Here is a 24,349-nt window from a genome sequence, read left to right as displayed (position 1 = left end):
CCCTGTGCCCACCGTGGGGCAGGTTGAAAGAGCGCCTGGCCGGGGGTCAGTTGACCTGGTTCTAGTCCAGCGCTGCTGCCCACTAGCAGGTTACCTCTCTGTGCCTCAGTTTCCTTGTGCGAAAATGGAGATAATGGTATATTCTTCATTTAGTTGGGCTGAAATTAAAAAGAGTTGATGGGGGGACTTCCCTGGTGGTCCAGTGGCTAAGACTTCATGCTCCCAGTGTGGGGGGCCTGGGTTTGGTCCCTGGTCAGAGCACTAGATCCCACATGCCTCAACTAAGAATTCACATGCCACGAGCGAGAGACGATCCCAGGTGCCTCAACTAAGACTCAGTACAGCCTAAATGAATGCATATTTTTTTAAAATGCAGCGAGTTGATGCGTAGGAAGCACGTAGAACAGCGCCTGGCGCATGGGAAGCTCTGCAGAGTGTACACTGTTGCTGTCCTCTCCTTGTCCCCGACACTGCTGTCACTGTCGCTGCCTCCCTGCCCCAGACTGCGGAAGCGTTTCATTAGTTGCTTTCCTGAGTTCCTTTCCTTTCTGCTTAGGAAGTGCTGGTGAAAGCGTTTACAGTGAGCGACTGCTTTAAGGAAAACACGCCATCTCTCTGGCCCTGGTGGTAGTGTGAGCGGTGTGCTGGCTCCACCGTTGTCTCTCGGGCTGCACTTATAACTGTGCCCCTTCCAGGTGGTGACGTTCTGGACTGAGATGCTCAATGGTCCTTTACCCAGAGCCCTGCAGAACGCAGAGCATCCGACGCTGCAGGCCAGCGCCTGCGACGCCCTGTCTTCCATCTTGCCGGAAGCCTTCAGCAGTCTGCCGGTAACCTTTCGGGTGTTTTCTCATCTTTAATTTGTGATGCTGAGCATGAGAGCTTGAGTTTGATTTTGACTCTTTTGAACCAGTATTCAGCATCATCTCTGAGGAAAAGGTGCATGTTCTACCTGAGTATACGGTGGAGGGCAGGGGGGAATAGCACTGAAATCTTAATGTCTCAGGGCAGCTTTCCTCCCTGTGCTTAGAAGGCAGAGGGGAGAAGGGAGAGTAGCAGAGGCTTTGAAGTCACATTTTAGGATTTCAAATCTATAAGTTAGAAAATCCTAGTTCTTTGGATTTGAATCCTAGCTCGTTTAAATCCTAGCAGCTCTTCTTCCTTCTAGCTCTTTGGTTATCTTAACTTCTCTAAAACTTAGTTTTATCACCTGTAAGATGGAAATGATGTGCGTGATAATATGAAGCATGTGAAAATGCCTAGTTTGGCGCCCAACACACGTTGTGTTTAGACTGCTGCTTCCTTCAGCCCTTAATGGCATTTGCATCCATTTGTATTTATATAAATTAGTTTTTATAAGGAAGGGAGCATGATTAAAGTAGGAGAACAAAATGACCTGATTCCCACAGTGGTAGAGGTTCTGTGAGCCCTGCCTCGGGTGGGTCCTCTGATGTTAACTGGATCTGAGGTGAACCTTTGTTCTCTGCCAAGTTAGCCTCAAAGACTCAGTTGTGTTCACCTCCCTGACTGTGGATTCAACACAGACGTAGCACAGTCACTTGTCGAAGGCAGTGGCTCACAACTATTTCACTCAGGCTTTTGCCTGGCGTCCCTTTCCCATTGCAGAGTGACAGGCAGATCCTGTGCATCACGATGCTGCTGGGGCTGAACGACAGCAAGAACCGTTTAGTGAAAGCCGCCACCTCGCGAGCCCTCGGGGTCTATGTGCTTTTTCCTTGTCTCAGACAGGTCAGTGAGCCCACATAGCTCCGCCCTGCCGCTTCATAGTCATTCTATTACTCTCTGGTGATAGACAGCTCCTGAAGTGGACGGTAAAGGCGGTTAAGTTGGTTTGTAATCTGGTTTCCTTAATTGCCACTAAAATATGCTAATGTCTGTAGTTCGTTTAACTATGTTTCACACTGCACAGTACCCTAGGCCAGTGAATGTTTAAATTACTGTACAACGAAAAAAAGAAGTGAAATGGGATAGTACCATACAATTGTAAAAATTTAGAAAGTTAATAAAATTTTAATACAAAGAAACAAATTTCTCATTCACTCTTATTTGTGAGCCTCATCTCACTGAGAAGTGTGTAAGTGAACAGGATGTGCTTAGAAATGTGTTTCATTGTCCACATCTCTTCCCAAGGTGGACATTAAGCCAAGCGCAGGATTCAGAGATAATTGTCACAGGCCAGGTTATAAGATGTTCGCAAGAGCAAACTCTGTAGTCTCCCTGAGTGTGAATGGCACATATCAGAATCATGGGAGACCTTCCTATGGAATTTTAATGAGCGTCTAAATTGTCATATAAGAAAACAGTAAATTGATTAAATGAACTTTTATTTCCAAATACAAGTTTGTGGTAAAGGCTTATATAGCTTTATCTGAAAACAAATTTGAGAACTTTGACGGTGGCAGTGTGAACTCTTAAGGTAACTACAGTGTTTTGTTTTGTTTACCTTACAGGATGTCATATTTGTTGCAGACACAGCCAATGCAATATTGATGTCACTTCAGGACAAGTCTCTCAATGTCCGGGCCAAAGCAGCCTGGTCCCTCGGCAACCTGACCGACACTCTGATTGCCAACATGTAGGTGACTCAGCTCATTGTCTCTGGTTGACTTCCGAGGCCAAGGTCCCAAGAGGGTATCTTTGATCCTACCAGAAAGGAATTAGCAGTAATTCCCTTACATTATGTAGTCAGTCATGCTGCTTTGTTTTGTTTTATATTATGTATTTATATTATATTAGTTTTATATACTATGAGTAACCTGTTTTTAATATATATCTATAAAAAATACTGTATGCTGATATAAGTAATATATCCATATTATAGAAAATGTGAAAACTATAAAAGTAGAAAATCAAAACCTTAGTAATAGTTGCCGTATTTTTAAATATTGTATTTGTGTATTTTTAAGTAATATATTCACAGCTTTATCCCCTAATTTCCCTCTCCAGAGGCCACTGCTCTTACGCATGCACAAGTATCTTGCTTTTTGTTCCTTCACTCTATACATGTAACATGTATAAGCATTCCGCTGACTTCTGTAGACTTTGTATAAATTGTTATTTGCTATTACACAGTCACCACTGTGTGCTGATTATTTCGCCATTCCCCTGTAACTGAACATTTGTGTTAGTGTAGGCTTTTATATGCATTGAACATTTTTGTGCGTGAAATCTCCATTGTGAGATACCCTTTTTGGTCACATCCCTAGATGTAGACCTACTAAATCAAAAGGTGTAAACCCTAAATAAGTTCTCAGTATAATCTGAACAGATCTGTGGAGCTGTTTCTGTAATTACACTGAGTGAGTATATTTGTACATGTGTGTGTTCAGGTGGGTTTTACGGTTAACATGTTTTGCTTGCTTTGGATGGAACAGGGAAACACCAGACCCAAGTTTCCAGGAAGAGTTCTCAGGCCTCCTGCTCTTGAAGATGCTGCAGGCAGCTATAGATGCTTCCAAGGATAAAGACAAGGTAGACTGACAGCGCAGCCTCATATTTCTCAGTTAGACACTTAGCGTATTACAGTTCTGTCTCACCAGATTTATCCCTATTCAAAGGAGATTGAGAGTGTACTCAGGGTGTACAGTGTATCCTCCATACTTGTACAGTTTCCTTCCTATCTCATGAAAAATATCAGTGCCATTTGTAGGACTAGTCCATGCTTATTTTTTCCAAAAATCTCTTAGTAGAATTGACAAGTCAGAAAGATGAGCAGCTTGGCTTTGAATATTCCCTGTTACACTATTAAGTTTTAAAAGTGTAGATGTGCACTTTAGGGTCAGCAGACATCAGCCAAGTTCAAATCCTGGCTTGCCCTTTAGTAGCTGAGTGACCTTTGGTGCGTTATTTAACTTCTCTGAAGGTGAGTTTCCTCATCTGTGACCTGAAAATCATTCCATATACCTCACTGGACTCCAAGATGCCTTTTATTACAGCACCTGATGCCTTTTATTACAGCACCTAGCATAGCACCAGGCCCAAACCAAGTACTTGACTTAGTCAGTGGTTCTGAAGACCTGAGGAGCCCTACCATAGGTTAATTCAGTCAGAATTAGTTTTTGTTTTCTTAAAACTCCCCAGATGTTGCTATTATGCTGCAAAGTTTAAGATACTTTTAGGCAGAAAAGTATTGGACTGTAATTATGAAACCTAGGTTTTCCAGGCCTTGCTGCAAATCATCCGTGTCCTTTTGCCCCTGGGCCTTCCACACCATCTCTGTAAAACAAGGAAGATAGACCTCTCTGAAGTCCCATCTGACATTAAAAAAATCAGGGCAAGGAGCTATAGAACCTCACCTCTCTGATGACTCAGAATGTTGACCCCACAAGACCTTGCAGAGTTCTAAGAACTTGCACCTTTACAAGCTACATTTTTCATTATCTCATTGCTTTAAGATGTTTTGGGCCTCCTGTTTGGTTTTTTTTCTTTTTTTTAGCTAAAATTATACTTTCTGACACATAATTTTGGCAAAACAGATTTCTCATGCTTTTACATCTTATTCCAGGTTAAAAGCAATGCAGTCCGAGCCCTTGGAAATTTGCTTCATTTTCTGCAACCTTCTCATATAGAAAAACCCAGATTTGCTGAAATCATTGAGGAGGCTATCCAGGCCCTGATTTCTACTGTTCTGATTGAGGCTGCCATGAAAGTCCGATGGAATGCCTGTTATGCGATGGGAAATGTATTTAAAAATCCTGCTCTTCCCCTTGGTAAGAACGTCTCCTTCTTCTCTCTGATGGAGGGCTTCTTTGGACAGTACATATCAGTCTCCATTATTAGTAAAACCACACTGTTATTCATGGTATTTTACTGAACACCCCAGTTTAAGGGAAAGGTGAGGTAAATCATGGTCTATATATTTAAAGGGGTATTGTGTTGCCATTTAAAATTACATTTACAGAAAGTTTTTGATAACCTGGGAAGATAGTTCTGATGTTAAGCAGATGAAAATGAGATAAGAAAATTGTTTCTACAGTAATATCTCAATAAATGGGAAGAAAAAAGACTGAAAGGAAATTAACCTAAATATTGACAGTGATTGTCTCTCAGTGGGATGATAAGTAGGATTCTTTTCTGCTTTTATTTTTCAAAATTTTCTGCAGTGAGCATACATTGTTTTAGCAATCAGGAAAAAAGTTAAAGGGGAAACAGACATGGGAGAAAGAGGGTTTAACTGGAAATCCCACCGGAGATGTTGGCCCCGGTGTGGAATGCTGCAGGCAGGGACGGATCTGCCTCTAAGGATGACAGACCCTGAGCCTCGGTACATCATCAGCAGCTGATAGCTAGCTGCTCTGGGGTCTGGATCACAGCCTCCAGATCCCTCACTTGAATTGCCAGCATTTCTGAAACACAAGGGTGTCTTCCTGGAGAGGTGACGTTCTTCTGAACCAGCAGAACCTACATCGCCTTAGGGAGGTCTTTCTCTGCTCCCTGTACTACCAGAAGCGTCCAGGCAGACCAGTCAGCTGGGAGCCGTGTGGCTTCACCCACTAAGGAAGCAGCCTGAAGTGGCCTTTGGCATTGGTGCTCTAAACTGGGTATCTGCCGCCTGTCTTCAGAGGCAGCAGAGGAGTTGGGAAGGGCTGGGAGCGTTAAGGAAGCTGCATTTTACTCTGCTGCCCATCTTGAGGAATAAGAACTCCCAAAACGGAGCGGGGAGTGGTAGCTCTGATGAGGAATAAAGCTGGCTGACTTTCTGGGGCCAACAGGAAGGGAGCAAAGACAGAAATCTGGGCCTCATCTTCTCAGTATTAGGAAATTGAGCCTCCAGTTAATCTGAGTACTCTGTCCCCCAGTCACTGCCTAGACAGTATTTTCTCTTCCTTTGCAATAAAATGCAGGACCCGCTTTTTAAGTGAGAATTAAGTGAAAGCATGGAAGGACTAACTTGAGCACTAGTGTATGTGCTTCCTTCAGCCCCCCTCCCCCCACTTACTTTTAAACCTTCATTTGCTCTAATGACTATGGATTCTTTCTAGAAACAGCCCCGTGGACCTCCCAGGCCTACGACGCCCTGACATCAGTGGTGACATCATGCAAGAACTTCAAAGTGCGCATCAGATCGGCCGCCGCCCTGGCCGTCCCCCGCAGGAGAGAGCATTATGGGTCGGTTGAGCAGTACGCTCAGATCTGGGATGCCCTGGTCACCGCCTTGCAGAAGAGCGAAGACACCACAGACTTTCTGGAGTTCAAGTACTGTGCCAGCCTGCGGACCCAAATCTGCCAGGCGCTGATTCACCTCCTGAGCTTGGCCAGCCCCTCAGACCTGCCCTGCATCAGGGAAACCCTCGAACTGCACGGGGACATGGTCCAGTCCTATATCCTACAGTTTTTAAAATCAGGAACGGAGAGAGATGACACCGGAGCACCCCACCACCCGCAGGAAAGAGACCAGATGGTCAGAACGGCCCTGGGGCACATAAACAGTGTCCAGGCACTGGCTGGCGACCCAGCCAAAAGGGCCATCGTGGCCTTTTTAGAAGATACCCTGACCATTTATTTTGACTCATCTGGGTCTCAGGTAGCACTCTTAGGATTAACCCGTCGGTGAATATTCTACCATACTTTCCAGGTGTCAGATGGAAAGAAGACCTGAGCTTGAGCATCAGATGTGTGGGGTTTAGTCTTACGGGCAGAAATAGTCCTTTTACTGTTTATTTAGAATGGGTTAGCAACTATTGAAATTTTTCTCAGAGGGTTCATCCACATTGCAGATTCACTGCCTTGACTGTGGCTGTGGCTGCTGGAACCTCTGACTTGTGCACCTGGGAGCCAAGGAGTTGGGTTGTCCTGTGGACTGAGTAGGCTTGGGTTCTGAAGAATGGTCTCGGAAGAGTATTAAAAAAGCAAAAGGATTTAGGAGTTAGAATGTTGTATATTGTATCTCTGGGAATTGTTTTTCTTTTGTAATAAACTCATGTAAAGCAGAGTGCCCATAGTCTACCATTTTTGTCAAGTTGCATTTATAGAAAGTTGCAAGCAGAGCTGCTGTTCAGCCAGTTCGTGCTAGTTCAGCTGCATTGGTTGCTTAAATATGAATCGGTTCCTTTCAGGTTGATAAACAGCTGTTGCACTGAGCTCCCCGAGTGGCACCCCTGGAAGCCCCCTCCATGCCTTCCCACAGCCCTGTAAAGATGAACTGGCATTCAAGGCCCTCTGGCCGAGGCCCATGTCCATTTCAGCCTGGCCATGACATCAGCTTCTATTTGAATTTCCTAATGCTCCTTAGGAGAATGTGGTCCCCTATGCTGAATTTTTGGTGATTTTACTACCTTTGGATTTGTGCCTTAACAAGGATTATTTAATTTACATGATTATAAGGAGAGGTTTTAGATTATATTTTGATAATGCCCAAGCAGTTATAAAAGTCGTTTCTCACTGAAACATTATGTTTAAATTCTGCATATGTCTCTTGACCACCAACTTTATTGTAAGTGATTTCAGTCAGGAATTTAGAGATACATGATAAAAGATGCCACACTTCCACTTGATGTGGATAGTTAAGAATCAGGGTACATAGAGTGAGTTTTGGCAGTATATTACGACTCAGACAGTAAAGAATCCACCTGCAATCTTGGAGACCAGGTTTGATCCCTGGGTTGGGAAGATTCCCTGGAGGAGAGAATGGCTACCCACACCAGTATTATTGCCTGGAGAATTCCAATGACAGAAGAGCCTGGTGGGCTACAGTCCCTGGGGTCGCAAAGAGTCAAACATTACTGAGCAGCTAACAATATTTGGCAGTATATTATTTAACTACAGTTATTTAGCTTAAAATACATATTTCAGAGCATCCATGTGTCCTTGTTTTCTCCTTTACCCTTAAGTTACTCTCTCCCTTCTATTTTGCTGTTTGTTCAGAAAATATGTTTAGAATATAGGCATAGACTAGGGAGCAGAGTATTCAAATAGCTGAAGTCTCACTTTTTTTTGTTGGTAGAATACCAATTTCCAAAGCGTGAGATCACCAGCACAGTAAAAACTACCTTACAAAACATTCTCTAGACTTGCTTTTCTTGGGAGGTTTCTGGGCAAGAATTGTTATAGAGCCCATAGAACTGAGTTGAACCTGTACCAACCCTGTCTTGAATCTTAGAACTTCCTTTTCTTGACGGAATATATTCTTAGTAGCAGCTTGTTTACTTGCTGTTTTCATAAAAGTAAAAATATGCCATATATAACTCATTCCTGGTTCTTTGAGCTTTCACTGATGGGTTTCTTGATAAAATATCTCTGAAATGATTTTGAATGGCTTCCCTTGCTGAGTCACTCTTACCATTTGCTTACTTTGAATAAAATTTTTTCTTTCTAAACCTTTCACTGCCTCTGAGGTTTCCAGGTTTCTGAAAACAGATGTTAATGTTCATATGCAGGAAGAAACCAAGACTAATAAGCACTTGCAGAAATCCCATAAGTGTGGACTGAGGGCTTCTGTCCAGGTCGGATGCTACTTCTCTTCACCCTGTGACTTTGTGGCTGTACACCCAGGCTGAAGGCTCAGTAAAGCTGCCATCATGGATGGAAGCCACCCAGAGAATAAAGGATTTATTTTGCTGCAGAAACAGTAGGAAGTCTGGCTCTGATTCAGAATGCCGAATTCTGAACTTTCTTTTGATATATGATACTGATGTTTCTCTTGATATTTAAAAGAAAAAATTTGGAGGAGGAGCCAGCTTGGCACAGAAGTCTAGAGCAAACTCATTGAATCAAGAGCATTAGGAAACATTACTTACCTTCCAACCTTTCCTGTGAAACCCACTAATTATAAACCCACTTCTAGAACCCAAGAAAGATGCACACTGTAACCTCTTGCAGATTTAGTTAATGGTAAGAGTCAGTGCCCTAAAGTGATGAGAGGTTAGACAGAAACCTCGTTGAGGAAACCAGGGCAATGACTTCCCTGATTTTGATATTTGTGCGTGAATCCAGACCAGAAGCAGAACCTCACCACCAACTAAGTGAGTTCTAGTTACTCTGGTTCATTCAGCCTTCATGTCATTAACAGAGTGCAGTGGTTAGAGAGCCTAGGCTTAAATCCTGGCTCTGCTCTCCACCTGTGAATGTTACTTAACCTCTCATGCCTGGTTTTCTCATCTGTGAAATGGGGATAATTGTGCCTGCCTCATAGGGATGTTATAACAGTGAAAATTTTTAATACATGGAAAGTTCTTAAAACAACTTTTGGTACTCAATAAAATCAGATGTTTTCCTTGAATTTTCAGAGCACTGGGCAACAACAGTGTCAACACACCATGCACTTTCACGATGCTGATTGAACAGCTGGATCCCCTGACTGCACTTCTAGGTAGTGAACCTGGATCCAGCAGGGTGGGATGGGCCCTGTTGGTCCCCACAGATCCCTAATGGGCAAAGGAAAGGACTACAAGTGAGTTCTGCCTCATGACCCATCCCTGAGGGCCAGTCTTCAGAAATGACAGATCCAGTTTACACAAACTTCGAAATTACACCCGTTTTTTAAATAACAACTCTTCTTAGTAATTATGTCCTTGGGCAAGTTTCTAGACCTCTAATCAATAAAATGGGGATAACTACCTCATAGAGTTTCAGGAGTCGGTCACATAACACGTGTAAAGCATTGCCTTGGAGCTGGCACAAAGCAGACGCTGCCCTCGTTACCCTTTTCTTTAGTTTCCTCCCTGGGCTTGACTGGGGAGGAGTCTCCTCATTAGGGTAAGATCTTTGAAGTGGGATCTTGGGGAAGGAGCTTCTAATCTGCTCCTAGTATAGTCCTTCCCTGGTGGCTCAGAGGTTAACGCGTCTGCCTCCAATGCGGGAGACCCAGGTTCGATCCCTGGGTCGGCAAGATCCCCTGGAGAAGGAAATGGTAACCCACTCCAGTATTCTTGCCTGGAGAATCCCATGGATGGAGAAGCCTGGTAGGCTACAGTCCCCGGGGTTGCAAAGAGTCGGACATGACTGAGCGACTGAACAGAACAGAACAGTATAGTCCTTGAGTCCTCAGGTCTAAACTAAAGCTCAGCTCTAGTGGATGAGGATGTTATATTCAGTCAGTTCAGTTCAGTTCAGTTGCTCAGTTGTATCCGACTGTCTTTGACCCCATGGACTAAAGCAGGCCATGCCTCCCTGTCCATCACCAGCTCCCAAAATTTACTCAAACTCATGTCCATTGAGATGCCATCCAACCATCTCATCCTCTGTCATCCTCTTCTCCTCCTGCCTTCAGTCTTTCCCAGCATCAGGGTCTTTCCCAATGAGTCAGTTCTTCGCCAAATAATACAGGTGGCCAAAGTATTATTATGTTAGGATTGGGCCAAATTTGCAACTAACTAGAATTCATTTGCCATTTCTGCCCAACACTCCCAAGGACCCTTGTGCTGCCACCAGTAACAGTAACCAGGGGGAAGTGGTGGTCTGGCCTCTCCGGGGACATAATTCAAAGAAAAGCACCTGTGTTGGGGAAGAGCCCTTCCCTTGAGAATTAATTGCTCTGCAATCTATTCTGTGACCTACTAGGAGTGACTGTAGGAACACAGGTGTTTTTTTTTAATTTAGAAGTTCTAAATTAGAAGGTTATTTAGAATTAAAATATTACCACATTAATAGGTCAAGTAAGAAAATGCAAATGGTCATTTTATGGATAATGAAAGAGTGTTTGATAAAACTCAGTGTCCTTTTCTGATCAAAATTCCTTTAAAAATAATTTTAAAAGATATTAACATCATGAAATATTTCTATCTTGAAGAATGACTTTGCTAAAGTCACAACCAAGACAAGTCCATCATCACCACTATTACCTAACATTGTATAAGATTTGATGGTCAATATGATTAAATAAACCAAAAGCAGAATTTTTCTGAAGTTTTTTCAAACAGAGTTTCCAAATTAGCATTATTTGTAAAACACCAGTCTGAGAGACTGAATTCGCAAATCGTTTATTTGTAGAAAATCAAGAAAATCAACTCCAAAAATAACAAAAGTTTTGTAAGGTAGCTGGTTACAAATTAGGCCAAAATCAATAGCTCTTCTATATATCAACTATAACCAATAAGATTTTATGTTTAAAAGATCTCATCGCAGTAGTGACAAAATATTAGGAGTAATCTAACCAAATTGTAACACAAGGATTTTGTGAAAAAAAATTTTTTAATTGAAATTTTTAAAAATGTCATTGAAAAAGACATTTTTTAAAAATGAGAAGATATACCATGTTCCTAGATAAAAGGACCCAAAATTATAGAAAGACTATGTCTCTCTGAATCCAGAAATATAGCTAAATTCCTATCAAGATAAACAAATTACTTTTAATGGCAAAATGATTCTAAAGTTCATCTGGAAAAATGGATGTAAAAATTCAAACCAAGGAATTTAACTTTTAGCCACCACACCGTGCTTGGGCGGAGCAGGATGGGGGGGTAAGGGGGGAGGGTGTGCAAGGAGAGAATTTATCCTCAGTTAGGGTGCTAGTAAAGTAATGCTCAAAATTCTCCAAGCCAGGCTTCAGCAATACGTGAACTGTGAACTTCTAGATGTTCAAGCAGGTTTTGGAAGAGGCAGAGGAACCAGAGATAAAATTGCCAACATCCGATGGATCATGGAAAAAGCAAGAGAGTTCCAGAAAAACATCTATTTCTGCTTTATTGACTATGCCAAAGCCTTTGACTGTGTGGATCACAATAAACTGTGGAAAATTCTGAAAGAGATGGGAATACCAGACCACCTGACCTGCCTCTTGAGAAACCTGTATGCAGGTCAGGAAGCAACAGTTAGAACTGGACATGGAACAACAGACTGGTTCCAAATAGGAAAAGGAGTACATCAAGGTTGTATATTGTCACCCTTCTTATTTAACTTATATGCAGAGTACCTCATGAGAAACGCTGGGCTGGAAGAAGCACAAGGTGGAATCAAGATTGCCAGGAGAAATATCAATAACCTCAGATATGCAGATGACACCACCCTTATGGCAGAAAGTGAAGAGGAACTAAAAAGCCTCTTGATGAAAGTGAAAGAGGAGAGTGAAAAAGTTGGCTTAAAGCTCAACATTCAGAAAACTAAGATCATGGCATCCAGTCCCATCACTTCATGGGAAATAGATGGGGAAACAGCGGAAACAGTGTCAGACTTTATTTTGGGAGGCTGCAAAATCACTGCAGATGCTGATTGCAGCAATGAAATTAAAAGACGCTTACTCCTTGGAAGGAAAGTTATGACCAACCCGGACAGCATATTAAAAAGCAGAGACATTACTTTGCCAACAAAGGTCCGTCTAGTCAAGGCTATGGTTTTTCCCGTGGTCATGTATGGATGTGAGAGTTGGACCGTGAAGAAAGCTGAGCGGCGAAGAATTGATGCTTTTGAACTGTGGTGTTGGAGAAGACTCTTGAGAGTCCCTTGGACTGCAAGGAGATCCAACCAGTCCATTCTAAAGGAGATCAATCCTGGGTGTTCATTGGAAGGACTGATGCTAAAGCTGAAGCTCCAATACTTTTGCCACCTCATTCAAAGAGTTGACTCACTGGAAAAGAGTCTGATGCTGGGAAAGATTGAGGGCAGGAGGAGAAGGGGACAACAGAGGATGAGATGACTGGATGGCATCACCGACTCTTTGGACATGAGTTTGAGTGAACTCCCGGAGTTGGTGATGGACAGGGAGGCCTGGCGTGCTGCAGTTCATGGGGTCACAGTCAGACACGACTGAGCGACTGAACTGAACTGAGGGTGCCCTGAGGGTGCATCGCGTTCTTCAGCCTTTGTAAATCCGTGGCTCTGTTTGTGATATAAAAATCCATCTCTCATTCTTACTCCAGTGCTATTCCACCCTCTCGCTCCCACTGAACACAGCTAGAGTGCCGGGACTCAATGCGTGCAGCCTCTGTCTCGAAAAGGAGAGCATAGCAGGAAGACCAGGGAAGCAAAGGGGAACTCAGCACCGCCCAGCTAACAGTAAGTTCGCTGTTATTGCCCCCTGCTGTCACCCCAGACAGACAGAATCCTGGACCCACACACCACGCAGACAGAGCTCCCAGAGAAGCTCTCTATTTCTGGCCCTGGGATGGGGCATGAGGGACTGTGTGGGTCAGGGAGAGAGGGGGACACCCCTGTTTGTTGCTTCTCTCCCCTCCCACCCCAGCCCCTTGGCTATCCCAATGCAGCCGTGGCTGTCACAGCCAGGCAGGTGCCTAAAGCTTCAGGGAGGGGAACCCTTCTCTCTGACCAGAGGAAGTGTGGTCCCAACAGCAAGGGAGTGAAGCCCATTGCTTTCTCTTGCTCTCTGCGTTTTTCTCACTTGACCTCTTGATGTGGGAATATTTTATTGATAAAACTATGACACCAGAGGGAAATTTGATGCTTTGGAAATGAAGGAAGAATAATAGATGTGGAAAATATTTGGATCCACAGACTGTTTTTTCTCATCTTAAGCTTTTCATAACATATACAAACTTCTAATATTGTCTGATGGGGGTCTACAGTGAATATAGGTATGTATGTGTGTGTGTGCTCAGTCGGGTCTGAATATGTGTGACCCCCTTGGACTGTAACCCAGGAGGCTTTTCTGTCCATGGACTTTTCCAGGCATGAATACTGGAGTGAGTTGCCATTTCCTCCTCCAGGGGAGCTTCCCCACCCAGGGATCGAACCCTCATCGCTTATGTCTTCTGTGTTGGCAGGCAGAGTCTTTACCACTGTGCCACCTGGGAAGCCCCAGTTATTCACGTAAAAATTACCATCTAAAGAGGTAGGGTAAAGAGATCTATATGGTAGTAAGATTTCTACATTTCAATTGAACAATAAAATGTTAATTCCAAACAACCTATGAAAAGTTAAGTATTTTGTAGTCGCTAGAGTCGGACACGACTGAGTGACTTCACTTTCACTTTTCACTTTGAAGCATTGGAGAAGGAAATGGCAACCCACTCCAGTGTTCTTGCCTGGAGAATCCCAGGGACGGGGGAGCCTGGTGGGCTTCCATCTATGGGGTCACACAGAGTCTGACATGACTGAAGCAACTTAGCAGCAGCAGCAGCAGAGAAACCACATGCACACACACAGATTACACAAAAGAGACATTCAAAAACTCACTCGGTGATTAAGGTGGAGTATTAAAAATTATTCAAATAATCCAGAAGAAGACAGGAATGAAAAACACAGGGGACAAATAGAAAACCCAAAATAGTAGATCCAAGCATATCAACAATTACATTAAGTTTGAACGGTCTAAATATACTAATTAAAAGAGATTGTCAGACTGTAAAAATACCCAAGATTTGTGCTAAGGCTAAGTGATTCAGTCGTGTCTGACTCTGTGCGATCCTGTGGACTGTAGCCTGCCAGGCTCCTCTGTCCATGGTTTTCCAGGCAAGAATACTGAAGTGGGTTGCCATTTCCTTCTCTAGGGGATCTTCCCGACCCAGGAATCGAACCCACGTCGCTTATGTCTCCTGCACCAGCAAGCGGGTTCTTTACCACTACTGCCACCTGGGAAGCCCATCCAAGATCTAACTATATGTTATTTATAAGAAGCCCATTTAAAATTCATAAAGTTTAAAAGGAAAAAAAGAAAACTATACCATGCAAATATTAGTACTAATCAAAAAAAAATTTGGAGTAGCTATATGCTATCAGACACAATAGACTTTGGAGCAAGAAAACTTATCAGGAATAAACAGGGAAATTGCATAAAGGTTGCAAGGAGATCCAACCAGTCCATTCTAAAAGAGATCAATCCTGGGTGTTCATTGGAAGGACTGATGCTAAAGCTGAAAGTGCAATACTTTGGTCATCTCATGAAACGAGTTGACGCACTGGAAAAGACTCTGATGCTGGGAAAGGTTGGGGGTGGGAGGAGAAGGGGACGACAGAGAATGAGACGGCTGGATGGCATCACCGACTCTATGGACTTGAGTTTGAGTGAACTCCGGGAGTTGGTGATGGACAGGGAGGCCTGGGGAATCATGAGGCTGTGATTCATGGGGTTGCAGGGAGTCGGACATGACTGAGCGACTGAACTGAACTGAACTGAACAGTGTCAAGTCATAGACAAGGCCTAACAATCCTAAATGGCTGTGAACCTAACAACATAACTTCAAAACACATGAAACAAAGATACAACAAGTCAGCAATCACTGTTGTAGACTTCAGCACTCACTGCTTTCTCAGTAACCAACAGAACAGCTAGACCATATTCTGCGTCATGAAACAAATCTGGACAGATGTGAAAGAGTCGAAATTATGCCAACTATGATCTCTGACCATAATGGAATTAAGCCAGAAATCAACCACCAGGAAATCTCTTAAGTACTTGAAATTAAATAATATACGTCTAATTAATCCATAGGTCAAAGGGGGAAGTCTCAAAGCATATAAGAAAATACTTGAAACTTAACAAAAATGAAAATATAACATATCAAAATGTATAGGTACAGTTAAAGCAAGGCTTTGATGGAAATTTATTACGCTCAGTCGTGTCTGATTCTTTCGACCCCATGGACTGTAGCCCCTCCAGGCTCCCCTGTCCATGGGATTCTCCAGGCAAGAATACTGGAGTGGGTTGCCATGCCCTCTTCTAGGGGATATTTCCAACTCAGGGATCGACACTGCATCTCCTACATCTCCTGCATTGCAGATGGATTCTTTTCCCCATTGGTTGCTTTTTATTTGCCAAGCACAGGAAAGATCCTAGATGCATTACTTCTTTTTCTAACACTTAAATCATCCTACTACAAATAATAATATATTTTGCAGCTATTTCTGTTACTTAAAAGTTTTAACTGTTTTGGTTCTCTGATTTCTTTCAGTAAATATTCTTTTTTAAAAGTTGAGATATTTTTTATATCTACCATATATTATATGATAATATATAAATAAGCATAAATATATATAATATATGTTATATATATAAATAAACTTACATAATAAGTTTCAGGTGTACAACATAGTAACTCACAATCTTTGAAGGTTATACTGCATTTATCGTTGTTATAAAATGTTGGCTATATACCCTGAGCTATAGACAATATATCCTTGTGGCTTATTTATCTTATACATAGCAGTTTGTACCTTTTAATCTCCTACTCCTATTTTGCCCCTCCCCCATCTCTTTCCTGATTGATTGCCACTAGTCTGTTCTCTGTAACTGTGAAACTGCTTCCTCTTTTTGTTATATTTGTTAGTTGACAAACATTCTTAAAGGTAAAAGCAGCAGCATGTCTTGGAAACTCAAACTGTAAACTATAGCAATGTAGCGGAATGGCCAACAGATGGAGACAGAGGACACAAAATGATTTAGCCGCAGGCCTTTCGCCAAAGCTGTGTTTCTCAGGCTCAGGAGCTACAGCGCCTGAATTTCATGTTTCTTTCATTAGAACAATGGTTCTCAAACTGGACTGCACATTGCAATTACTTGGGGGACTTAAAAAAATACCGATTCTGAGTTTAGTGGTCTGTTGTTGTCAGTCACTAAGCCATGTCCAGCTCTTTGTGACCCCATGGACTACAGCACGCCAGGCTTCCCTGTCCTTCACTGTCTCCCGGAGTTTGCTCAGACTCAAGTTCATTGAGTCCATGATGCCATCCCACCATCTCATTCTCTGTCGCCCTCTCCTCCTCCTGCCCTCGATCTTTCCCAGCATCAGCGTCTTTTCTAATGATGTGCCTTCACATCAGGTGGCCAAACTATTGGAGCTTCAGCTTCAGCATCCGTCCTTCCAATAAATATTCAAGGTTAATTTCCTTTAGGATTGACTGGTTTGATATCCTTGCAGTCCAAGGGACTCTCAGGAGTCTTCTCCAACACCACAGTTTGAAAGCATCAATTCTTTGGTGTGCTCAGCCTTCTTTATGGTCCGACTCTCACATCCATACATGACTACTGGAAAAACCATAGCTTTGACTAGACAGACCTTTGTTGGCAAAATTATGTTTCTGCTTTTTAATATATTGTCTAGATTTGTCATAGCTTTTCTTCCAAGGAGCGAGCGTCTTTTAATTTCATGGCTGTGGTCACCATCTGGAGCAATTTTGGAGCCCAAGAAAATAAAATCTGCCACTGTTTCCATTTCTTCCCCATTTTCTGGGGTGTACTTTTGCCATGGGGAGGTTTAAAATCGCACAAATGATTCTAATTATAGCAAACTGTGAGGCGCACTACTTTAGAATACACACCAACAGGAGGTCTCAAGCTGGTATGTTTCAGAAATCACGTAGAGGAACTTAGGAAAAACAGACACCCAGCTGTTGTAATCTTCATTCTTTCAAGAACCAGTGCATACTGAAATGTTGATACATCAACTTAGTGTGAAAGTGAAAGCTGCTCAGTCATGTCCAGCTGTTTGTGACTCTTCATAGTCCATGGGATTCTCCAGGCCAAAATACTGGAGTGGGTAGCCTATCCCTTCTCCAGGGCATCCTCCAGACCCAAGGATCAAACTGGGGTCTCCTGCCTTGCAGGTGGATTCTTTACCAGCTGAGCTGCCAGGGAAGCCCATCAACTTAAGATAGTTACGTATATAATCAGGAATAAATGTGGGATCTCCCTGGTGGTCCGGTGGTTAAGAATCTATCTTCCAGTGCAGGCTCAGTCCCTGGTTGGAGGCCTAAGATCCCACATGCTGCAGGGCAGCTGAGCCCGCGAGCCCCCACCTAGAGAAGCCTGCGCATCGTAACTGCTGAGCCCGCCTGCTCTAGAGCCGGTGCTTCACAACCAACAAAGCCCGTACACCGCAGCTAGAGAAGGCCCCACGGCGCAGTGAACGGCCTGCGCTTTGCAAAGAAGACCCAGTGCAGCTTAAAAAAAAAAAGGACTAAATCTGGTACAGTCTCAAAACTGGATGCTAATATATCAGAGTAGCATCAGGCATCAAATGTTTAAGAACATTTTATAGAAGAAAATTTTTAATTGAGAAAATGCTAACCATGAACTTAATTCCCCGCCCCCATCCCGGAAATGGAGAGATGGTCTGGGTCACCCCTCAACTGTCTGGTGTCACACAAGAGCAGGTTCCTTGACTGGGCCAGCAGGTTCCCTCACCAGAGAAACACAGCCTACACACGGTGTCAGGTTCCAGAAGTTTATGGCCGTGTTTGGTCATTCCGTCACAGGACATCAAGAAGAAGCAGAGCTGCTCCGGCAACTGCAGCCCAGCCTTCAAGAGGGAGGCTTCCCCAGCTGTTTCCATTTTCCTTCACCAAAGAGTTTAAGTCATTTTAATATTAGGTTTATTTTCTAAATAACATTTATCGATTTTTCATGTTATACACGTAATGAATCTTCGTTGTGGAAGTTTAAGAAAAAACAAAACAGTAAGTCTATGTAAGTATGCTTGAAGGCAGAAGGAGAAGAGGGTGACAGAGGATGAGAAGGTTGGATGGCACCACCGATTCAATGGACATGAACTTGGGCAGACTCTGGGAGATGATGAGGGACAGGGAGGCCTGGCGTGCTGCAGTCCATGGGGTCGCAAAGAGTTAGACACGACTGGGCAACTGGACAACAACGGCAAATATGTAAGTAAAAATGTGTGGAGATTATCACTATTATCAGGACTTCCCTGGTGGTCCAGTGGTTAAGACTTCGCCCTCCAGGGGAGGGCTCGATCCCTGGTCCATAGGCTAAGACCCCACATGCCTGGTGGCCAAAAAAAAAAAAAGTGTAACAAATTCAATAAAGATTTGAAAAAAAACTGTCTAAAAAAATCATTCCTACCATTGTTACACGTTTCGTGGCATATGGTATGCGTCTGTGCATGATATACCCTATATATATGGATTCACAAACACTCTATGTGTATCTGCACAAAACACCCTTCCAGATACACTGTGGGAAAACAGTCAACAAAACTGTGGTTATAACCTGTATACTTCCTTGTAGCCTTTCATTTACCTGAAAATATACCATGAGCACTAAATATTCTTCTAAAACCTGACTTCAACGATGGTTGATAATAGTTGATAGCATCAGTTAAAATCCCGTGGGTGGAGGAGCCTGGTAGGCTGCAGTCCATGGGGTCACTAAGAGTCAGACACGACTGAGTGACTTCACTTTCACTTTTCACTTTCCTGCATTGGAGAAGGAAATGGCAACCCACTCCAGTGTTCTTGCCTGGAGAATCCCAGGGATGGGGGAGCCTGATGGGCTGCCGTCTATGGGGTGGCACAGAGTTGGACACAACTAAAGTGACAGCAGCAGCAGCAGCAGCAGCATAGCATCAGTATCCTGTAACATATCCAGTTCTCTGTTGGACATTGTTTTCCAGTTGTTTGTTGATTTATATGTACTTGTTCATAGATGTTAGAGTTTGGGGTTGGGGGGACCTGTGTGGTGTGAGGCAGAGAGATAGCTCCGTGCCTTCCCAAGCAGGCAGCCGGGTGCTGAACCACCCACGTATAGTAATAGAAACAGTGATCACGCCATCCTTCCCCCCAGGTCTGCCATGCCTCCTTGCCCCGTTGCCACACTCTTCTCTTCCCGCAGGACTGTGTGTGCTCCCTGGTCTGCATCCCACTGCTCCTCTATCCTCATGCTAGTCCCAACCCTCTTTAACTCTTGGACTTTGTAGCAGGAAGTTCAGTAGCCAGATGACCCACCAGACAAGTCTGGTTCTGCCCTCACTTTCTTGACTAGACAGGGCACTTGACTCCACCTTTTGCTTGGGAATCTCAGATGCAGCTAATCATTATTGAACATTTAGTACTGACTTTTAAACACCTCGTATTTAAGAGGAAATGAATATAAGCTGTAAGAGGAAGAAAAGGAGTTTTTTATTTTTCTGTTTAACAAATGTCCATAAAGTACTTTTTCTGTAAGGTCTGGCCTCCTGCCATCTTTGTTCTGCAGAATCCTTGCCAGGCCAGGAAGGCTTGATCCTTCTCCACCTCTGGGTCCTTCCCCACGTGCTGACAGCTGAGATGGAGGGTGGGCCAGTGGTCATTCTGGCAGTGAACCTGGAACCTGGTTCCAGCTTTCCAGAAGCCCACCTGGTACATGACCCCACTGGCCTTGACCACCCTCTGCCCCCATGATGCATGGTCACCCGCTTAGGCCATCAGCTCCCTCTGCCCTCCAGCCCCCAGCTCAGGTCCTCACCTCTTCAGGATAACTATGACAACATTCTCCAAGAGGGCCTTCAGTCCCTGGCAGGTCTGTGGGGCTCCAATCTCCTTTCTCAGCCTGCTCAACCTATTCTCCGAACCACCGGCCACCAAGCTGGTTCCCCGGGGCCTTCCTCACCCCTTCACATGGCTTACAAGAGCCCTCATGGCTGCTCCCCCACCTCCCTGTCATCACCAGCCCCCCAACCCACCCAGCCCCACATGGGCTCCAGCTGTATGGGCTCCTGTGGGCCCAGGCCTTGGTTCACCCTTCAGACTGTGCATTACAAGCTCCTGCACACACCACATGTCTCGACAGACACACGCACCCTTTCCTCTAGGGCACCTTTCCTGAGCACCTGTGAAACAAGGATGTTTGTGGTGTCAGCTTGTAGGGTCGATACAGGACTGAATGCAACAAGCAAACCCCTAGCAGAGAGCCCAGCACTGAGAAGCCCTTGCTGAATGCCGGCTCTAGTCGTTCTTTTTACTACGATTCTTGCATCTCTCACTATCGTGGACCACAATCGTTTATGTGGCTGTCTCCTGGCTCGACCTGGAGTTCCTTGCGAGTTCGCATCACATCTCACCCACCTTCTGTCTCCTCCCCAACCTGGGGCTAGGCCACGCCTACAGGAGACTCTCAGCGTCTGTCTCTTGAATGACAGGTAGAGATATGAGTGTCCCCATTTTCCCATCAGAAAACTGAGGCCTACGGAGGGGAAAGTGACTTGCCCCAGAGGGCACTGCCTGTCAGAGCAGGAGCAGAACTCAGGTCTGGGAGATGCTTCATCCAGTGCTGTTCTCCCCTGGTGTGTGCAGAGGCCGGATGTAGAACAAATGAAAATACAAAGAGGAGTTACTTTCAAGTTTGCTATTTTTTTGCTGTGTTTGGCTCCGATCTTCCCAACTATAGTTTTCCTAACAACTCAGGCCCCAAGAGGAAGACTTCATACAGCTTTGCACTCAGGTGGGACTATCTGTGACACTGGAGTTGACAGCTGCCCTCAGGGTCACCTGGTCCACCCCACCCCATCCCTGAACCTGAGAGGGAACCACGAACCCGAGAGGGGAAGGGAGTCGCCCACAGTGACGTGCAAGTGAAGTGGCGTCCGCGTAGACGGAGCTGCAGAAAAGAGCCCAGGATTTACAGGGCGCAAACTCCCCGGGGGCCTCCAGCGCCAGCAGTCAAGGCCTGCAACCTCCAACGGTCCCCCAGAGACAGTGCAGCCCATCCCGGGGGGGGAGGCCCAGGAGGTTGAATAGGCGGGGCGCCTGCAGCCAGGGCCACACCCAGGGGGTCAGTCCAGCCTGTGTTCTCTGCTGACCGTTGATGAGCCCTGCTCTTTATAGCTTCTCCAGCAGAGAGCAATTAACTTCTTGAGCCTGGAGGTTTATGGCCAAAGACGAGAGAAGGGACGTTCCACTCCACTGGGGCCCTTTGAAAGTAGAAGCATCTGATTTATCTCTGCGCTGGGGTACTTGGCCTTTAGCTGCAAAAGGACTGTCCCACCCGGCCCCCCTCTCCCTTTCCTGCTGGCCACGTCTCGGGGCAGGAGATGCAGCTGGGTGCAGATGCAGGGTGGAAGGCGTGGGGACTCACGGGTCCAGGCAGGGAGGCCGCTGAGCAGCCTGCTGGCTGCCCCAGGGCTCCTGTTGGGACTCGGGAGTGGACTGCTGGGCAGGTGGTAGGATCGCCTCCCTGGTCCCTGCCCCCGTGGGTCAGCAGGCTTTACCTCTTCACCCTTCCCACCAACCCAGACAGACAAACGCCACCTGGGTGTCAGCAGGTGGAGGGTGCAGAGAGAGATGACATACCAGCCCTGGCCCTGACAGACGCGAGGCCAGTGAACACAGGATGACACATGGGGAGGGAAGGCTGCCCAAAGGGAGACTCACTCAGCCTGAGCCAGGTCCCCAGGGAAGCAGTCAGGCAAGACTTGCCAGAGGAGGCTGGAAAGATGGACAAGGCTGTGGAGAAGGGGCACAGACGTGTGGTGAGCAGGCACATGGAAGAAAGCGTGCGCGGCTCAGCCTGGCCGGGTGTGCCTGCACCCTGAATCAGGAAGGGAAAGGAGGAAAGACCGGGAGGTGGGCAGATGGAGATCACAGAAACCTGTGCACATCCCGGGGTGTTCAGATTTTATTGTGGGGGAGCCAAAGAGGGGTTTCGAGAAGCGTGTGGGTGATACGATCAGATTTAGTTTAGAAAAAGCCGTTCGGGTGGCAGGGTGATGACCGATTAGAGGGAAGGAGGCACTGTGGTTCTCCCACTAGGCTGTCCACTGCCGACACCTGGGGAGCATCAGAAAGGCTGATGCCCGGGCCAGCCTCCAGAGAGGGTGCAGGAGGTGCCTTGGGGTCCCTGTTTCTCTGGGGGTCCCCATTAGGAGGCACTGGGGCCGTCCAGGCAAGAAGTCTGGAGACAGAGGAAGACGCGCATTCAGGCGGAAGAACCGCACCCTGCAGTGGTTGGTCAGATGTGTATCCTTAGAGAAAAGGGAGGGGAAAGCAGCCAGGCAACTCCTCAAAAGGTTACATGTAGAGTTCCCAGATCACCCAACCACTTAGATGCACACCCAAGAGAAATGAAAACATGTTCACACACAAAAAAATACTTATATACAAATGTTCATGCAGCACTCTTCACGATGGCCCCAAAGTAGAAACAACCCAAATGTCCATCGACTATTGGAGGGATAAATAAGATGTGGTAAATCATTGCCATAGAGTGTTAGTCTGTGAAAAGAATGACACACTGATTCGTGCTACAGCATGAGTGGACCTTGAAAACTACTCTGAGTGAAAGGAGTCGGTAAGAAAGGAACCATACACACACATACTGTATGATTCCACTTATGTGAAATGTCTCGAACAGGCAACTCTGTAGACAGAAAGTAGACCAGTGCTTGCCTGGGACTTAGGGGGAAGGGGAGTCTGGGAACTGATGGCTTAGGGGGTGTGGGTGGGTTTTCTTGGGAGGAATAATCACAGTATTCCAAAATCCATGGTGAAGGCTTCCCTGGTGGCTCAGTGGTAAAGAATCTGCCTGCCAATGCAGGAGACGTGGGTTCAATCCCCAATTTGGGAAGATCCCACATGCCGGGGAGCAACTAAGCCCACGTGCCAACTACTGAGCCTGTGCTGTAGAGCCCGGGAGCTGCAACTACTGAGCCCACGAGCCACCACGACGGAAGCCCGGGCACCTAGAGCCCGTGCTCCGCAACAAGAGAAGCCACTGCCCTGGGAAGCCCGCACATCCCAACTGGAGAGGAGCCCTGCTCACTGCAACCACAGAAAAGCCCTCTCAGCAACGAAAACCCAGCACAGCCGAAAATAAATGAATAGAATGTTTTTAAAAAATAAATACACCAATAAAAAAATGAAATCCGTGGTGGTGATGGAAACGTGACTGATTACTAAAAGTCACTGGATTTTACATGTTAGAAGGATGGGTTCTGTGTAGATTATAATCTCAATAAAGCTGTAGGAGAGAGAAAGGGGAGGTGTGAGAACGGCAGATTTTACTCTGGGAAGATGGGAGCCTTGAGAGGGCTGTGAGCAGACAGGTGCCACGGCCTCACTGCCTTACACAAGCTTCCCTCTCGTTCTGGTTTCCCAGCCTCAGTGCTGTCGACACTTGGGGCAGGATAATTCCTCGTATGGCGACTGCCCTGTGGACGTGGGATGTTTCGCAGCATCCATGATCTCTACTGGCACCAGGAGGAGCCCCCTCCACTCTTGTGTGACAACCCAAAACACCTCCAGCCACTGCCAAACATCCCCTGGGGAGCAAAAGCGCCCCGGCTGAGAACCGCTGCTCCTACTGTAGGGGGGGTGTGCACAGGAAGTGCAGGGGCTTATGAGGCCTTTATGTGGAGACGTCCCTTGAGCAGACTGGTGGGGCCAGAGCACCCCCAAAAAATCGGGCAGCTTCACTGACTTCAGACTCAGAGGCTGTTGGAACGAATGTCACAGAAAAAAAGAGCAAAATCCCAAGAGTTGGTTCAATTTAATTTTACTTTTTGAGCACAAGTATTATGCTAAAGGCCTCAGGGCAGATACCAAGGGGAGTAAAATAAGCTTCCGATCCCACCTCACAAACACTGAAATCTCTCATCAGGGCAGGAGTGAGGTACAGAATGCTCTGGAACTGCAGAAAAGGGAGAGTAAATCCAACTTGTCCAGGAGGGGAATTCCATCAATAGTCAAATAGTTCTGGACAGTCCCTTCCATACCAGGCAGTTTCACTCACATC

At 45.4% G+C, this 24,349-nt stretch overlaps 1 protein-coding gene across 2 annotated transcripts in view; it reads left to right on the top strand.

Annotated features, from left to right (window-relative positions):
- Positions 1-6,952, top strand: part of HEATR6 (HEAT repeat containing 6) — a 32,792-nt gene extending 25,840 nt beyond the window's left edge. Inside the window, exons 15-20 of one of the 2 annotated variants that reach the window (XM_055400795.2) lie at positions 696-830; positions 1,627-1,749; positions 2,472-2,596; positions 3,396-3,492; positions 4,526-4,730; positions 6,003-6,952. In XM_055400795.2, the coding sequence (XP_055256770.2) occupies positions 696-830; positions 1,627-1,749; positions 2,472-2,596; positions 3,396-3,492; positions 4,526-4,730; positions 6,003-6,574 (1,257 nt within the window). In that variant the 3' untranslated portion in view covers positions 6,575-6,952. The remainder of the gene's footprint in view (positions 1-695; positions 831-1,626; positions 1,750-2,471; positions 2,597-3,395; positions 3,493-4,525; positions 4,731-6,002) is intronic. The other variant, XM_088828670.1, reaches the window with a different exon arrangement.
- The last annotated feature ends 17,397 nt before the right edge of the window (positions 6,953-24,349 follow it).

This window comes from Moschus berezovskii, chromosome 20, assembly GCF_049115385.1.
Source record: "Moschus berezovskii isolate FMDL1 chromosome 20, NW_MosBer_1.0, whole genome shotgun sequence".
NCBI lineage: Eukaryota > Metazoa > Chordata > Mammalia > Artiodactyla > Moschidae > Moschus > Moschus berezovskii.
The sequence above is the reverse complement of the archived record's forward strand: the minus strand, read 5'-3'. Positions and strand labels throughout refer to the sequence as shown.